The 14,643-nt window shown below is 34.7% G+C and overlaps 1 protein-coding gene across 1 annotated transcript in view; it reads right to left on the bottom strand.

The window, feature by feature from the left end:
• Positions 1 to 315: 315 nt before the first annotated feature.
• Positions 316 to 14,643, bottom strand: part of LOC116161710 (lachesin-like) — a 61,278-nt gene continuing 46,950 nt past the window's right edge. Inside the window, exons 4-7 of the mRNA XM_031475164.1 lie at positions 12,648 to 12,850; positions 12,376 to 12,586; positions 629 to 916; positions 316 to 575 (exon numbers count right to left, since the gene is read on the bottom strand). Coding sequence (XP_031331024.1) covers positions 451 to 575; positions 629 to 916; positions 12,376 to 12,586; positions 12,648 to 12,850 — 827 coding nt within the window. The 3' untranslated portion in view covers positions 316 to 450. The remainder of the gene's footprint in view (positions 576 to 628; positions 917 to 12,375; positions 12,587 to 12,647; positions 12,851 to 14,643) is intronic.

A 14,643-nucleotide genomic window follows, 5' to 3' on the forward strand; every position in this document is an offset into this window, starting at 1 on the left:
TATAATCCAAAAATAGTTAGGTAGGTACTAAATTGATGTTCATTGAACAATTCGTTTGGATTAGAATGAAAATGCAGCTGTTTCTGGACAACTCGACCAATTATAAGCGGTATTTATGTAATGGTCAATTTTCATTGTGAATTAAAACCGTTCATCATCCAGATCAAATTCGTCGCTTAATCCGCTTACGGAAAAAACAATGAATCAGTATTATCTGTCGCAGGACGGTTAAATTTGGAGCGATGACGTCGCCAATTACATTATTAGCTACTTTTGTCCAATTTTCCTACAATAGTCTGGAAATAAGGGTAAACGCATTGAGAAATTACTTTATTACCATTTAACAAAATTTAAATGTTACTCTATAGTATTTTTTTGGCATTCCAATACTTAACACAACCCAACATAAATATTATGTACATTTTATTTACAAAATCGAAAAGCTTAATTTCATCTTTCCCACGCGCTTTGAAGCACCAATACTGTTAATGAGACCGGAACACTAAAATTAAAAACTATACATGTTGATGAAGATGTCGAAGTGTTTGCGTGTTGCATGGCGGCCGGTTTCTCTTCTGAAATCACATTAAGATTAACATAAAAAATTGCTGAATAATTAATTCGTTACCCGCAGTGGCATTGAGCACGTGAACGTTAATGGATGCAGGTACGGCGTTAGACGGGCTGCATGTATAATTTCCATTATGGCTCTTATCAGTCTCGTGTAGTAATAATACACTAGATGAACGATCGTCTAACACCAGCACACCAGCATCATAATTTATCATGTGCCTCTCGTGGTACCAAAACACGTAAGACGGTGGTTCGGTGGAATGCTTCAAGCTGCATACCAAACGTAGTGTTGAACCAGCTCTGATATGCAAATCTGGAGCGCCAAGAATCTCAGCGACTGCCTCTGTAAAATTTATTGATCCATTAATACATTGCGAAAAGCCGTAATATAAATTTTATTCGTTAAGCTAGGAATCAATCAAAATTTTGCACAATGTTGTCGGTCACCGACAAGCTTTACTTGATTTATATTCCTGAAAGTATTATCTATTGTTCTTTTATTAATGGTACATGCGCAATAATTAAAATTTTATTCATATATTAATTTTGTATTCAAAGCAACCATATAAAGGCCCGTAACTCAATTCTACAATTAGCGTTTTGTGGCATACCGGAACGTGATTTTCAGACGAGCTTTAATAATATTGTAACGCACCCAAAAAGAATATCTATCCATACGACCATAATACCTAGTTGGTGGCCCACTAATTTAATTAACATAAAATTCACCGTTATACCTAAACGTAAAAACCGCCATATTACCGCTTTGATGGTAATATATTACAAAAAAAACCAGTTTCATCCGCAATGCCGTACTCTTTTACCATCCTATTTTATTAAAAACGTCAAATCAAATTACCAATGTATGTGAAGAGCGTATGAATGTTTTTTATAATATCTACATATTTGTACTGTGTGGAGAAATTTCAGTGGTTAGCGCCCCTCTACTATACCAATTTGCTTTGTGTGCCGATATACTAACAAATGAATCAGTGGAACGTAATGTAATCGTGTTACCCCATATACTATACATTTTACATTTCTCTGAATGGCAAAAATAAAGTCTGTAATCGAGTATTCTCGATTGTGAGCAACAAAGCATTAAGATATTGTAATTAATAATTTGCCCATGACACTATGTGCCCTAATCTACGTGATTAATTCATTGGTATTCAAAATTTTGGCTGCTCAAAATAGCTTATCTCTTACATTGATTTTTAATGGACGTTTACAGCTCTAAATTTAAGGGTAGGTTAGATTGCGCAAAACAATGCCAACAAAAACTACAATGGTTTGCCGTGGATTTTAAACTAGGTTCAATTTAAATTCGCCTTAACCTTTAATAATTTTATTTTTAAGCTTCTATACAAAAGAAAGCTATTTTTTTCCGGCACAAGGCCGGACTGGATATGCCCTTCGGAACCCACGTTAAATGATTCTTATCCATTTAATCACAGTAATATCAAATCAAGTAATGTATGAAGTCGAACAAAAGAACAGCGCCATTTCTAGTTATATTCGAGATTAAATACTAATAAGAGTAATTTATTTTCAGAACTGCTGCTGTTTTATTCTCGAAAGCTTTATAAAGGGTGGAAGCTAGGTATATGAAACCATGGGCCAAAATTTTCTGCTTGGGACCTACGTCTCTAAAATTCCCAAAATTTCAGTTTCTTTCTCAGATACCATGACATACAGAAGGACGGAACTAACGGCAAGATCTTGGTCCTTGGGACCTACGTTTTATTCGAAAAATGTCTGTTTTCGTCCTTTCACAACTAATTTTTTTACGTATTTATGTTACAACCTCTATAATATCAAATGAAGTTTATTTGTCTGTCATTATGTGGTTTTCAATAGTTTTACAAGCCAGTCGATTGATTATTTCACTGAATTTTATAGATCAAGATCTTGTAGCAAGAACATATACTAACCTTGTACCAGAACCAGCTTTCTGTATTCTTGTAATAACCATCCATTACGCATGACTGATTCGCAATGGTCTAGACTTGGCAATCAACAGAGACTTTAAACAACCGACGAATATCTCGAAACTAAAAGTTTCTGCTCACTTCAAAATGAAAGACCAAATAAATTAAAATAAAAATAAAGATTTTTCTAATTTTCTCGAAGATAATCTACCGATTTTAAAAAACGCCAAAACAATGGACTTCGAAAGAACTTTCAAACAATCTATTACTCGATACCACTTGTCATTTAACATTTTTAAGGGAATGGCCTTGGGGGGCAGAGGGTGAAGTAGTTTTTAGTTAAATAGTTGTCCGCCTTGACAAATCTTTTGACGTATCATGGCGTTTTTTCCTTTAATCAGTGGTCTTCGATAAATCCATGGTGGGAAGTTTTCAATTGAACACCCTGTATAAAATTATTAAGAAATGTCCAATAGAAACAAAGATTTATTGCGCGTTGCTAACCACCCTCACAGTTAATATCGCTGGCCTTTTGAAATCCTCAGAACGCTGCCGTACAAAATACAAAAAAATCTTAAGAACGTTGCCTGTCGGACGGACGGTAGCCCAAGCAGGCATCACAGTAGTTAATTTTTTTTAATGGGCAAATCAATATAAATCAACCGACATGATGCGGGTATGAATTTCTGCTTTCAAAAAGCGCCGCTACTTGTTTTCGGTTGCAGAATGCAGATTCCTTTTAATGAAATCATATCTTACATCTAACATAATGTATAAATTAGGTCAATTCAGTGACTTATATGAATTATTTAGATCATACATGATACAATTTAGATAAATTTTGTCGATATCATGATAATACTGTTAATAATGACATTCATTGATGGCATACAATCATTTTGCGTAAAGTTGACTAATGTATAAGAACAACGCAAGTCAAAATCTTAAGAATATTTGTTAGTGTAAACGAAGTAAAATGGATATATTGAAGAATCTTCAAGTAGAGGTGGTTAGAACAGAAAAATTTTCCCCAGCATAAAACTCAAACTGATAATTCGTTACGGTCAAGTGCCCTTCACTTACACTTTTCATCAAATTAAGGGTACCTATTTCAGGACTGTGATGTAGGTACGGCAGCTGAACGATGCCTGTCACGCTTAGGGAATTAAAATTGGGCGACATAACTTTACATACATATTGGATCACTAACTAATTAATTTATACATCAATGTCAATCAAATTTGATGTTTTACATTAACGAAATGTGTCGAAGCATATTAACAATGATATATTGACTTTTGCAATCAATACTTAATATGCTTAATGCCGTTATAATGCACGTAATCGAAGTGTTTCTTTCCTAATCGAAGTTTTCAATTTGGAGGATAAGGAACACATTTAGAACGTTGCCAATAATTAAATAAATTTTTGCAAAATAATGTTACAAAATAAAATAGGGAACTATACACATGATATTCTATAGAATGCCGTTTTACTGTTTATTCTACAATTTTACAATGTATCATTTTAAATAGCAGTCAATCTTTTGTCTCTATTTTTTAGGTATGTTGCTTTTAACTTACATACCTATTAAATATGATTGTTAAAAAATGTCACTTAATAAAAATGTTGCATCAATTAAATGAATGAATGGAGTTCATTTGACAATATGTATATTTCAACAAACAAGTCATTCAATTAATAAAACCATTTTGCTCAACAAACAAACTTTCATTCATTTTTAATGTGGAACGAAATTTAACGACAAACATAAATATGTAGTAACTAGTAAATATGTAAATTTTCGACAATCATATGAATCCTTGCTGTTAAAATCAGAAAGAATTATTTAAGATTATTGTTAAATTAAAATATTGCATGAAATAACATTTCTTTTGGTAATTTTAATTGGGCGCTAGTGTGCACGTAGTCAAATAGACTAAACGGTAGTTCCTAAAACTTCCACACAATATCAGATACGCATTAAAATTATCAACAAACATTTTAATTCAACAATCACTTTAAATAATTCTTTCCGATTTGAATAGCAAGAATTCATATGATTGTTGAATTGTTGATAATTTTAATTCTAGATTTAGAATGAATGAATGTTTATGTTTGTTGAATAAGTTTTTAGTTACATATATTTATTTTTTGTTTATGAATTCCTTTGTTGATTTGCACTGTTAAACTTTAGTTATACATTGTAACAGCCCCCCTATTAATGCCTCCCGAATGTGCATTAACTATGACAGGTTGTTGCACCTGAAGGGTTGTTGAAAAGCAGAAAAGATCTTTGAATTAAGAAAAGATTGATATCCCAGCTAGCTATAATACAATGTATGTACACTGAAAGTCATTAATGAGAACATTACCTAGATTCGGGCAACGAGTTTTTAAAGTACTGGGACGTATGGGAATCATCAGTAGCATATTCTTCTTCACTTTATTCTATGGAGGAAGCTAAACTATGGATTCTCTGAGTTTCTAAGGAAACAAGTTTACACTGTTCTTTAATTGTCTTTGTCTATCAAACGTATGCTTGGGAGGGTAGACCTGACCTTACGATAGGAGAGGTGGAAGGTTAGCTATTAGGAGGAAGATTGGGGCAATTTGATGCAACGTGTCCAGGGAATTTACAGATAAAACATTCCATTCTCTTTTCTTTTGTTTTTCCTCCGGGTTTTGGTATGTTCCATTTTGCAAGAATTTAAAAGAAATCTGGAAGGATCTCCATGAATCTCAAAGGGCCATTTAAATTGTGCAGGATGTTTCCAGACTAACTAGCAGGTGAATTTCATTTAATTGTAAACTAGTCAATCATGACATAATTGTTTTCGCAATGGATGGCTGTACTACCTTTGGCTAGTACTTCCCAAAAAATTATAGATAATGTAATCCCTTAAAAAATACAATTTTGTACGCAACGCAAGGGAGCTGTAAATAAATGTTTAAATGATTTAATCTCTGTCTGTCTTTACGTCTGTTGGGGTGAGATTATGTGTAAGCGTGGGCAGACGTACCTCATTTAATATTTATATGAAAAGGTGAGCGGGCTGTGGCCATGCATTAAAAGAAATGTTTTATGTCCGATGCATTTTTTTTTGTTTCCACGAAAATCCATAATATTCACTCTGAATTGGATGTCTCAATCTTGTAGAAAGTAAAGTGAAATTAAAATGCAATCCGAAGTTTCGCAAAATGCGGTAGGAGCGTGGCACCTCTTAAATATTTTTGAGGGAATGTAAAGTACAGTATTTCATATTATCATCTTCCCTTCTTGACAACTCTCTGCATAATAGATGGGCGTCACGTCCACGTGTGGTTGACTTATTATTTTTAATTTGTTTTTGCAATCTTTTGCTTAATTGGACACTGAACATACGTGGTAATTGAGTGATCGATATAATGGTAGCTAAAAATAGAGAAAAAATTCTCATTATGTGGGAATTCATACTGGTGATGAATGTTTAATGCCCTTTATTACAAATTCCTTTATAAAAACAGGGTGCTTTTCATTATAATTGCATGTTATAAGTACAGAAATTGGTGACGAGATACAACATTAAAAATGAAATATTGTCAGACTCTTAATTCACGAACTCTTAAATTTGCGAAGGTTCTCAACTACTGCCGCTATATTTAACATTTCTGTGTGGAATAATTTACCCTATACATTTCCGTACAGATAACGTCATATCTAATCAATCGTAGTTCATAAGCGCGGAATAGTAAATCAAATGGAGGTAAAATATGTGTATAATTCAAGAATTTTAACTTACACTTCGTGTCTTCGTGTCCTTGCGTGCGTGCAACAAACAACTCTAGCAGAGCGTTATCGTTCACATACGGTGAGCTTTAATTAATATTTATTTCAATAAGTTTAACTTTTTCACTTTAAACTAACTTTAAGCGAATTTATTTGTATTTATTTACGCAAAAGCTCGAAATAAAACAACATAATTAAATATGGGGTTAGATCAGGGTCTCGGATAAACTAGAAGCGTGCCTTTTGTCAAATGTTTGACCAACAATGGGCGATGAGGGGGTGTACTTTTTTCGAACTGAACAAAAAGATCTAATCGTCAAATTCCTTTCTCCAATTAATTACAGTTATTGATCCAACAAGGCTATTTCTTGCTGTCACAAATGGGGGTGTGTAAGTCAGGAATAGGTCTTTTTTGATTTACTTGAACTTGACTGTCAGTAGTGTTAGTTGGTTTGATCAATACGAAAAGAATTGGCGTAAGAGAAGACATCGTTAACGACTGCCGAGCAGATAGGTTGCAACAAGAAAAAATTAATCAATAATGATTACCCGGGCTCGCGAAGGTCATGAGGCATCCATCTTTATTAGCTAACTATCAAAAGGGCCGATGATTATGATAAGGTGGTCAAAGGAACATTTTTTGCGAAATTCTTTCCGTCTTTGCATCCGTTGCCAATGCACCAATTCCTTCTCCCATGTTTGAGAAATCCTCCAAAGGCTTCTAGTATCGCTACTTCAGAATACCTACATCGTAACTTCCACGTTGTTTACGTTTAGCTTGATTGAGTTGTTTTTCTTCTCTTTCTTAATGCAAAATTTGGTCATGTGGCCTTTTCTTTCCACCTTGGTGGCACTTGACTTTTTCTCGAAACCCTTTTTTGCGAAATAATCTTCAAGAATTCCTTAAGAACTTTTGAAGAAGCCCAAAAGAATTTTCTGAAAAATCTTTGGAGAACCTTTAATGAGAATATCTGAAAATTAAATATTTTATTATATGTAAGGAATTCAAAATCTTTCAGTCTGCGATGAACTTTTTGAAAAATATGCTTAAAACACTTACAATTCCTTAAAGAATCCCCAAAAATCATTGGGAAAATATGTTGGTGTTCCATTTGTTTTTATTTTAAATAGGCGGAGTTTTATTTGAGTTCTCTCTCTACCAACCCGACCCAATACACATTACATAATGTCTATGCTGAAAACCAGGTTTGAGTATGGGACCTCTTAACCGTAGTCGAGCATCCAACTCGCCAATAGAGTAAGCTGCATTTTGCCAAGAGAATCTCTATAACTATGGATTTTTATTCTATATTAAGCACGGCGAACACTTCAACAACCAGAGCAAAGCGATGGAAACTTTATAGGGGAATCGATGGTGTATGTCTGTTCGTGAACACGATAACTGCCAAACGCTTGGACCGATTCGGTTCAAACCCTGGTTAAAACAGTTGCCCTATATACCATATGTAAGAATCCTATAGAAAATGGGTTAAATCCATAGACCCTGTAGGGTCCCACCGTGGTGCTCTGTCGCTTTATTTTAGATCCGCAAAAGTACGGATCGATCGGAATGTGTTCTTAAATGATAATAATAAGAGTGCATGATACAATTTCTATTAATATTTTACAACGAAATTATAAGTAAACGACCATTTTTCACCCCTAGACGATGCCGCCCTTTAAAGATTTCACGGTTTGAACTCGTTACGGTTGTACTGGACTCAAGACTACTTTATCGCCTTTGTTGCTGTCCGATCTCTGAATCCGTCTCAACAATTGCGATCAGAATTGCATCTATTACGTTTTATAAACAGTTGCTCTGATGACTCATATATAGAATATTCTAGAATAATTTTTAGTGGTTCTGTAATGAGAACTGCACACTCGGACAAAAGCTATTATTTCACATCAAATTAAAGAGAAGAGGCAGTAAAGTATTATGCAATCCACTAATAATGTAAAAAGGAAGGGTAGTAAATAATAACTTGGGTCTCCTATATGTATAATTTAAATGTCTATTAGACCCAAATGCGGATTTCAATTTATATTTAGAGGTTGTTAAGTAAAATTTGTTATTCGCAGCGAGTATTTTCCAAAACCCACAAATGCAAAATAGTACCCAAGGGCTCAATTTGGGAAAGGTAAGGAAGGCACACATAGTAAAAGACATTACAATGTGGCCCTTACGTACCGTTTTATCGGAACAATTACGTCATTATTTTCGATTTATTATATTTCGCAATTGTTATTAGAACGGGCCACTTTTCGGGGAAAGCGGCGTTAGGTGGAGGTAATTAATCACTTGATAAGGGTCGCAGATGTTGATGAACACAGTTTCAGCTAACGGTTGAGTAATATCCTCTGGACAAGATGTAGCCAATTTTATACATGCCAAATAGCTTACAAAATTAATAATATTTTCAGCTATGCGACGCTCAAGATTTTCCATCCTCATATATTTACTCGGCCAATTTCCTAGTAAAATTTATGAGAGCCATGCTCATATTTGAATATCGCATAAATTAGCCGGAGGAAGAAACTTTGCATATTCTGAATTTTCGTTTAACATCAATGACATGGCTTTAACGACGGTCAAAGCGTTGTAGTTGGACATTTTTACGGAATTATTTTTCATCATTATGGCCTAAAATTTAATTTCAGTGAAATATTGATTCCATTTTATTTGAATCGTGTTTAATATGGAATGTTAGGGTCGTTGTGAAAACATGTTGCCTGAAATGCATAGAGTTCCCCTTTATACGTTGAAATTTGGTTCTACATAACGTTAAATCATTTTGTTTACGCGTAAATTTTTCTTGTTTTATGTAATTTGTTTTTTGAGTCACAAGGGGATGCTACAAATTGTTATCACTAAAAAGTAAATGGCTTTATCTACAGTACAGGGGGGGGGGGGGGGGAGTGATTCATTGGCACTCACAAACCGATCCTCTTGATTATTTTATATTAGGTGATAGCCATCACACATAATCGCTTATCTCAATCAATTAAATTTTACTTTGATAAAGTTCCCTATTCAAGCATCTGTTAAATAATTCTCGTATAGACGCAATACATCTTTTACATAAGTACACGTTGCTTAATTTCTCCGTCTTAAATTACAAAAAAAACAATTGCAATCTACTAATTTATAGAACCGTTTTTACTACATAAGTACAATTACAACCAAATTAAATAAAACTTAACAATTATGTGCCTGCCTATTTTAAACTAAATTCCACCAGATTTCCTGATCACTTTGAATAAAGTTAGGTATAGGGTGTGTCGCTTGCAATTCCCATAACTTGAATCGAAAATTACGCTACTTATGCACATTCTTTAGCAACGCAGGAAGGCATACCCTTATTGTCACTATTATTTCAACCTAAATGGTACCCCAACCCCCCTGGTTTACACAAAAATATTATTAGAATATGAAATTCTGAAGAATGAATCTTTAACACATAAACACGGTCAATTAGCTAATTTTCACTAAAAATTCGGAAAAATGTATTCTCGCATACATAGGGTGACCATCCAGCTAAAAACGAACAGTTTCCAACTTATGTTTTTTTGTGTGCCGTATACGGTTGTATTCGTCATAAAAAATGGTACTCAATCATTTTGTTACGGGCCTTAATAATAAATAAAAAAATAAAGGTGATGATGATTTTTCCGAGACGAAACGTTGTATTTGAAAATCATTCAAAGGTGTCTTGTACAGCTCAAAAAGAGCCAATGAGAAAAATTTTTTTTACTTCGGCTTCGGAGATCCCCATGATCGACATCCTTCTCTTGGCCACAGTGTATGGTAGTGACTTTCACTGACTTGCCCCTTGAACTTAAAATTGACATTTTCATAATTTTTTGGAAATCATTTGCATTTGTAACTACCGCTAAACACTTTTTTTTTAATTAGTCGCCCTGTGTAAGAAAGGAGATTAGGCGATTAGATCGAAAAAAAAATAAAAGTTAAAAAAATTCGAAAATACAGACTATTCAAAAATGTCCGTATATAAAAAAATCCGAATCTTAAAAAGTCGCTGTCCGCTGTAAGCCCCTTGGGAGTTTTGTTTGTAATGGGTTTTACAATTCCATGTAAAAAACGTTCAAAGGGAGTTTTGTCTAACCCTGTATATTTTTGGTTGAAATATCGCGACAGTCCTGATAAAGGCTTTGTTTCCTTTTATTTTTACCTGGCACGTTTGCACGCCTGATACTGTTGCCACAAACTTGGATTTTCTTTTAAAACTGGAATCAAGCCACATTGCAACAATATGTGAGGTAGCCCCGAGCAGTAGATCTTGAATTTCAGAAATGGTTGTCACTATTAGACTATATATTTCGCGTAATTCCCACATCAGATTGTAAGCACCATACCTTTTCAATCAAAGGTTTCTAAGCACTAAGAACTTACAAAATACAGGGCGAAGCAACCGAAATTTAAAATGCCAAATTGTTGCCAAGGCCAGCGATGAGCTCCAACAATTTTTGTTTTTAAGCGAACGATCATCAGGCAAAGGCGAAAACTAAAATATCAAATACGATACCTTTTCTTTCAGTAACTATTAATAATAACTTCTTCAATGATTGCAATTATTAGCAACAATATGTAAAACTTCTGCTCGGCGGTCATATTGGAGCTATTGCAAACTTTGTTTTAATTACAATTGTAATAAATGTAATTTTTCAATATTCGTGTTTATTAGCGAGATAGGCCTATGTAACTTGCCGAGTCGTTTCCGAAGACATTGCAGCCCTTATCAATTTTTATAATCTCACTTACTGACAGGATGTTAGAAACCATTTGTCAAAAGGAAATCGTTGAAAAGTTTCTCCCAACAAAGAAATTCTTTGTGATACAACCAGGCTTAAAAGTGACCATAGAAGGTGTTACTAATTGAAAATTAATGGATTTAGATATAAAGTATCCTAGAAGATTAGTAAGGCAAAAAGCGACGCAAAATATATTAATGAATGTTATTATTGCAATATTGTAACTTTTATTTTCTTCTTGTAATGGTTTACTTTTGTAATTGTAAACGGCAATATTATAAGTAAAACAAAACTTTTAGTGGGCCTTATAGTTCTTCGCGTATTTTAGTAACTAAGAAGCAACAATTGATTTCATGTAAGAGCAAGGTCAGAATGCCTATCGAAAACATAGATCCTGTTTTCAGAAACTGACAAATTCCTTAAAGCTTATTGTAAGCGATTTCCTCATATGGGGAAATATCCTTACAGTTGAATTATTGATGGAATTATAAATCAACGATCGGCATCGTGACCCATTTCTGATTATGATAATAGTAACAGTTGCTTGTGTTTTTCTGTTTGTCATGCATAAATTTCGCAGTAAGTACAAAGTAAAATGTGATCGCGGCTTCTTTTTGAGTTGATTTTAATTCCTTATTCAGACCTTGATAATTTGACATTCGCAACCTTTTTTAGGTTGTTTATTAATTAAATTAATATTAGAACAGCCTAACACCTCCAACGGCGTATATCGACTAGTAAGTCATTAAAATGCTACACCTGCCACCCCGTGCTAATCGCATTGTATTATAGATATCCTCAAGAAAAAGGGACCTGTTTTTTGTAGTAAATTTCGTGTAAACGACAGCCAAGTCCGGTTTAGATTATAATTAACGTACATGTTAAAGGCCTGTCGTCTTATCACATTTTACGTTATTACGTAAGTAGGAAAAAGTTAGGGCATAGTCAAGTACTTTTAAAGTAATAAACAGAAATAATCTGCTAATTACCCTAAGAAGGATGAAATATATCAAACTTAATTGCTAGCAAAATTAAATTTTGTTCCAAAGGGCCTGAAAGTAATATCATTTATATTGATCTCATTTCACCCTTCCAGTTGAAGTCTGTACGGTCGTATATTTGAATATTTTTTGGATACTGTAATTATAATTAAGAGCATGATGGTAATGCGCTAAATTAAGACATGCATTATCGTATCAAGTATCTTAATGTCTACAGAAGCTTCCTCCCTCACCGTTTGTTTTCACGGCGGGTAAGCTCATAAGTCAACTTTTATGCGAAATTTAATTACGAATATTCTCTGGTTCGTATCGCTACGTAGCTACGTACCTGTAACTTTTAATATCACAAAAATACTGGTCGGAGGGTGTGTTGATATTTGACATTCGTAAATCCCCGCGTCAGACGGCTGAACGTGTTTAATTAACAGCCCCCAATTTTGAAGATGCCGAACGTGCTCCACTAGTAACCGCCCATCGGAGCTATACGTGGTTAATCCTACAGTTAATAGTCTATGATCGTCTTTCCTAATCCAGGATATCTGCAATGACTCTTAAAGTTAATGCTCTGCCATTGATGGCAATGATAAGAGACAAACTCACCACCCCAGTATTGAATTTTCTAACTACGCATGGTAAAGTTGCAGTTCCTCCAATTTGCGCTAAAATCACAGTGCTATTGTCCGTTGCAAATATTCCCGGACGATCATTAGCATGCTTCAGCGCATTGTCCGGGGAATTTTCTTTACTTCTGTGCCGTACGTCATAACTTCGTTTAGGGCGGTAGAGCGTTGAATCTGGCGACTCTGAAAATAAGGAAGGAAGCTGTAAGACTCGTAACTTAATTCCAATCATAAGGAAGCCCCACGCTTCCGCCGTTCATTTGCGAAGGTGAGACACAAAGAGGGTAGGCTGCGCAATATAAAAAAATGAAAAAAAAACGCTACGTTTACACCTGGACACACTTTGGTATAAACTATGATTTTCCCCAGTCATCGTAGAAATTAATTTTGTTGATAGATTATGGTAGAACTCGCGCCGACTGGCAGTTACTTGTAATTAATGTCAAATTTCTCAACAAATTTCGTACGAACCGGCTTTTGCTTTCGACGGTCAAATTAAAGGCAAACTATTAACCCGTAAGCTTAGCTCCCTTCAACTTACTAAATGGGGCCTCGAAATCGTTAGAAGAACTCGGCGCTTATAACGGATAATGTTAGGTAAATGAGCTTTCAGCACTCCCTTACAATGAAATAAAACATTGGGGTTTTGGGAATCGTGCAACAGTTTTATATTACATATTTTCAATTGTAAAATATCACTGCGACAATTTCTAGTCACGTAAAATGTTTGTTTACATGTATTGGATATTGCATCTCTAATTTTAGTTCGGCAGTGACGTTAATTTCACTATACTAGTGCAGATGTAATGAAAGAAACTCGTATTGAATTCCAGTATTATCCAACACATGTAGATAAATATGTTAGATTAAATACGTTCCACTTAATCTTCTTCATCCTTCACACTGTGGTTTTAAATGCCCAGTTGCCAATACCTGACATTTATTTGTCATTTGCGCACTGTATTATTGACCACACTATTGGTTGAAATATTACTGTAATTTATACGTTCTTCGACTTTAAGTGTTTAAAAGCTATCGATACCCTCTCCGATATTAGCTAATTCTTACACTATGCTCTCTTATATCGGATCGGATTTAAATTAAATATTGTTATTAATTCTGTTAGAGAAGCAGCACAAGGTACTAACACGTCATTTTATATCTATGTCTATCTTGAAGGTGCCGTAGAACTGGAATGCTGGTGTCGGTGCAGTTATACAGAGTGGCCCAACGAGAAGTATACAGAGGGCTTTTAGGGTATTAAATTTAGAAATTTCGAAAAATCCTCGAACACGTCAATTTTGTATTCGAGGGGGACAACTTTTTGAATACAAATCACGAACCCAAGTCTTCATCCCTCTGTAGGGAGCTTAAACCCTAAAATTTTAAATGGAATCCTATGGCAAATGGCACATTATTTGAAAGGCAATTTAATCGTGATTACTAATCTGCTTTGCTTTTTAAATTCTATTGATTCGTTTCGGAGAACTGACAGGTTCACTTAGGTTTAACAAACAAATCCTTCACTCGATTCAAAACTAAAACTAGAGACCATCTATTAATGTCGCAATAATGCATATTTAACTTCACTACCTATGGGATGTGACAACACCATTACGCAAAATTACACAATTCAAGTTTCTTTTTATCTTTTGAGTAACCAACCTTAAACCTTTATAAATTTCTGAATATAGTATTCTGGGTTCAAGTGGAAGACCAGGAGCGGCACTTAAGGGCCAGTCCCTGAACTTGCACCTGTTGCCCACAATTATGCAGTAACCTGATGTTTGATTAGATAATCATTGAGTTATTGGGCAATAAGATAGAAAAAACTGAAATCACCACGTCAGTATAACGCGCCTGGGGGGGGGGGGAGGCAAATGTCGCCGACCCCACATCATGTAGCCCCGTCCCTAAAGTTGTTAATTACACGGCTTCGCTGCATGTACAATCATTGTGTTTCTACAAGCGGCCAA

Source organism: Photinus pyralis, unplaced genomic scaffold (genome assembly GCF_008802855.1).
Source record: "Photinus pyralis isolate 1611_PpyrPB1 unplaced genomic scaffold, Ppyr1.3 Ppyr1.4_LG1, whole genome shotgun sequence".
Classification (NCBI taxonomy): Eukaryota; Metazoa; Arthropoda; class Insecta; order Coleoptera; family Lampyridae; genus Photinus; species Photinus pyralis.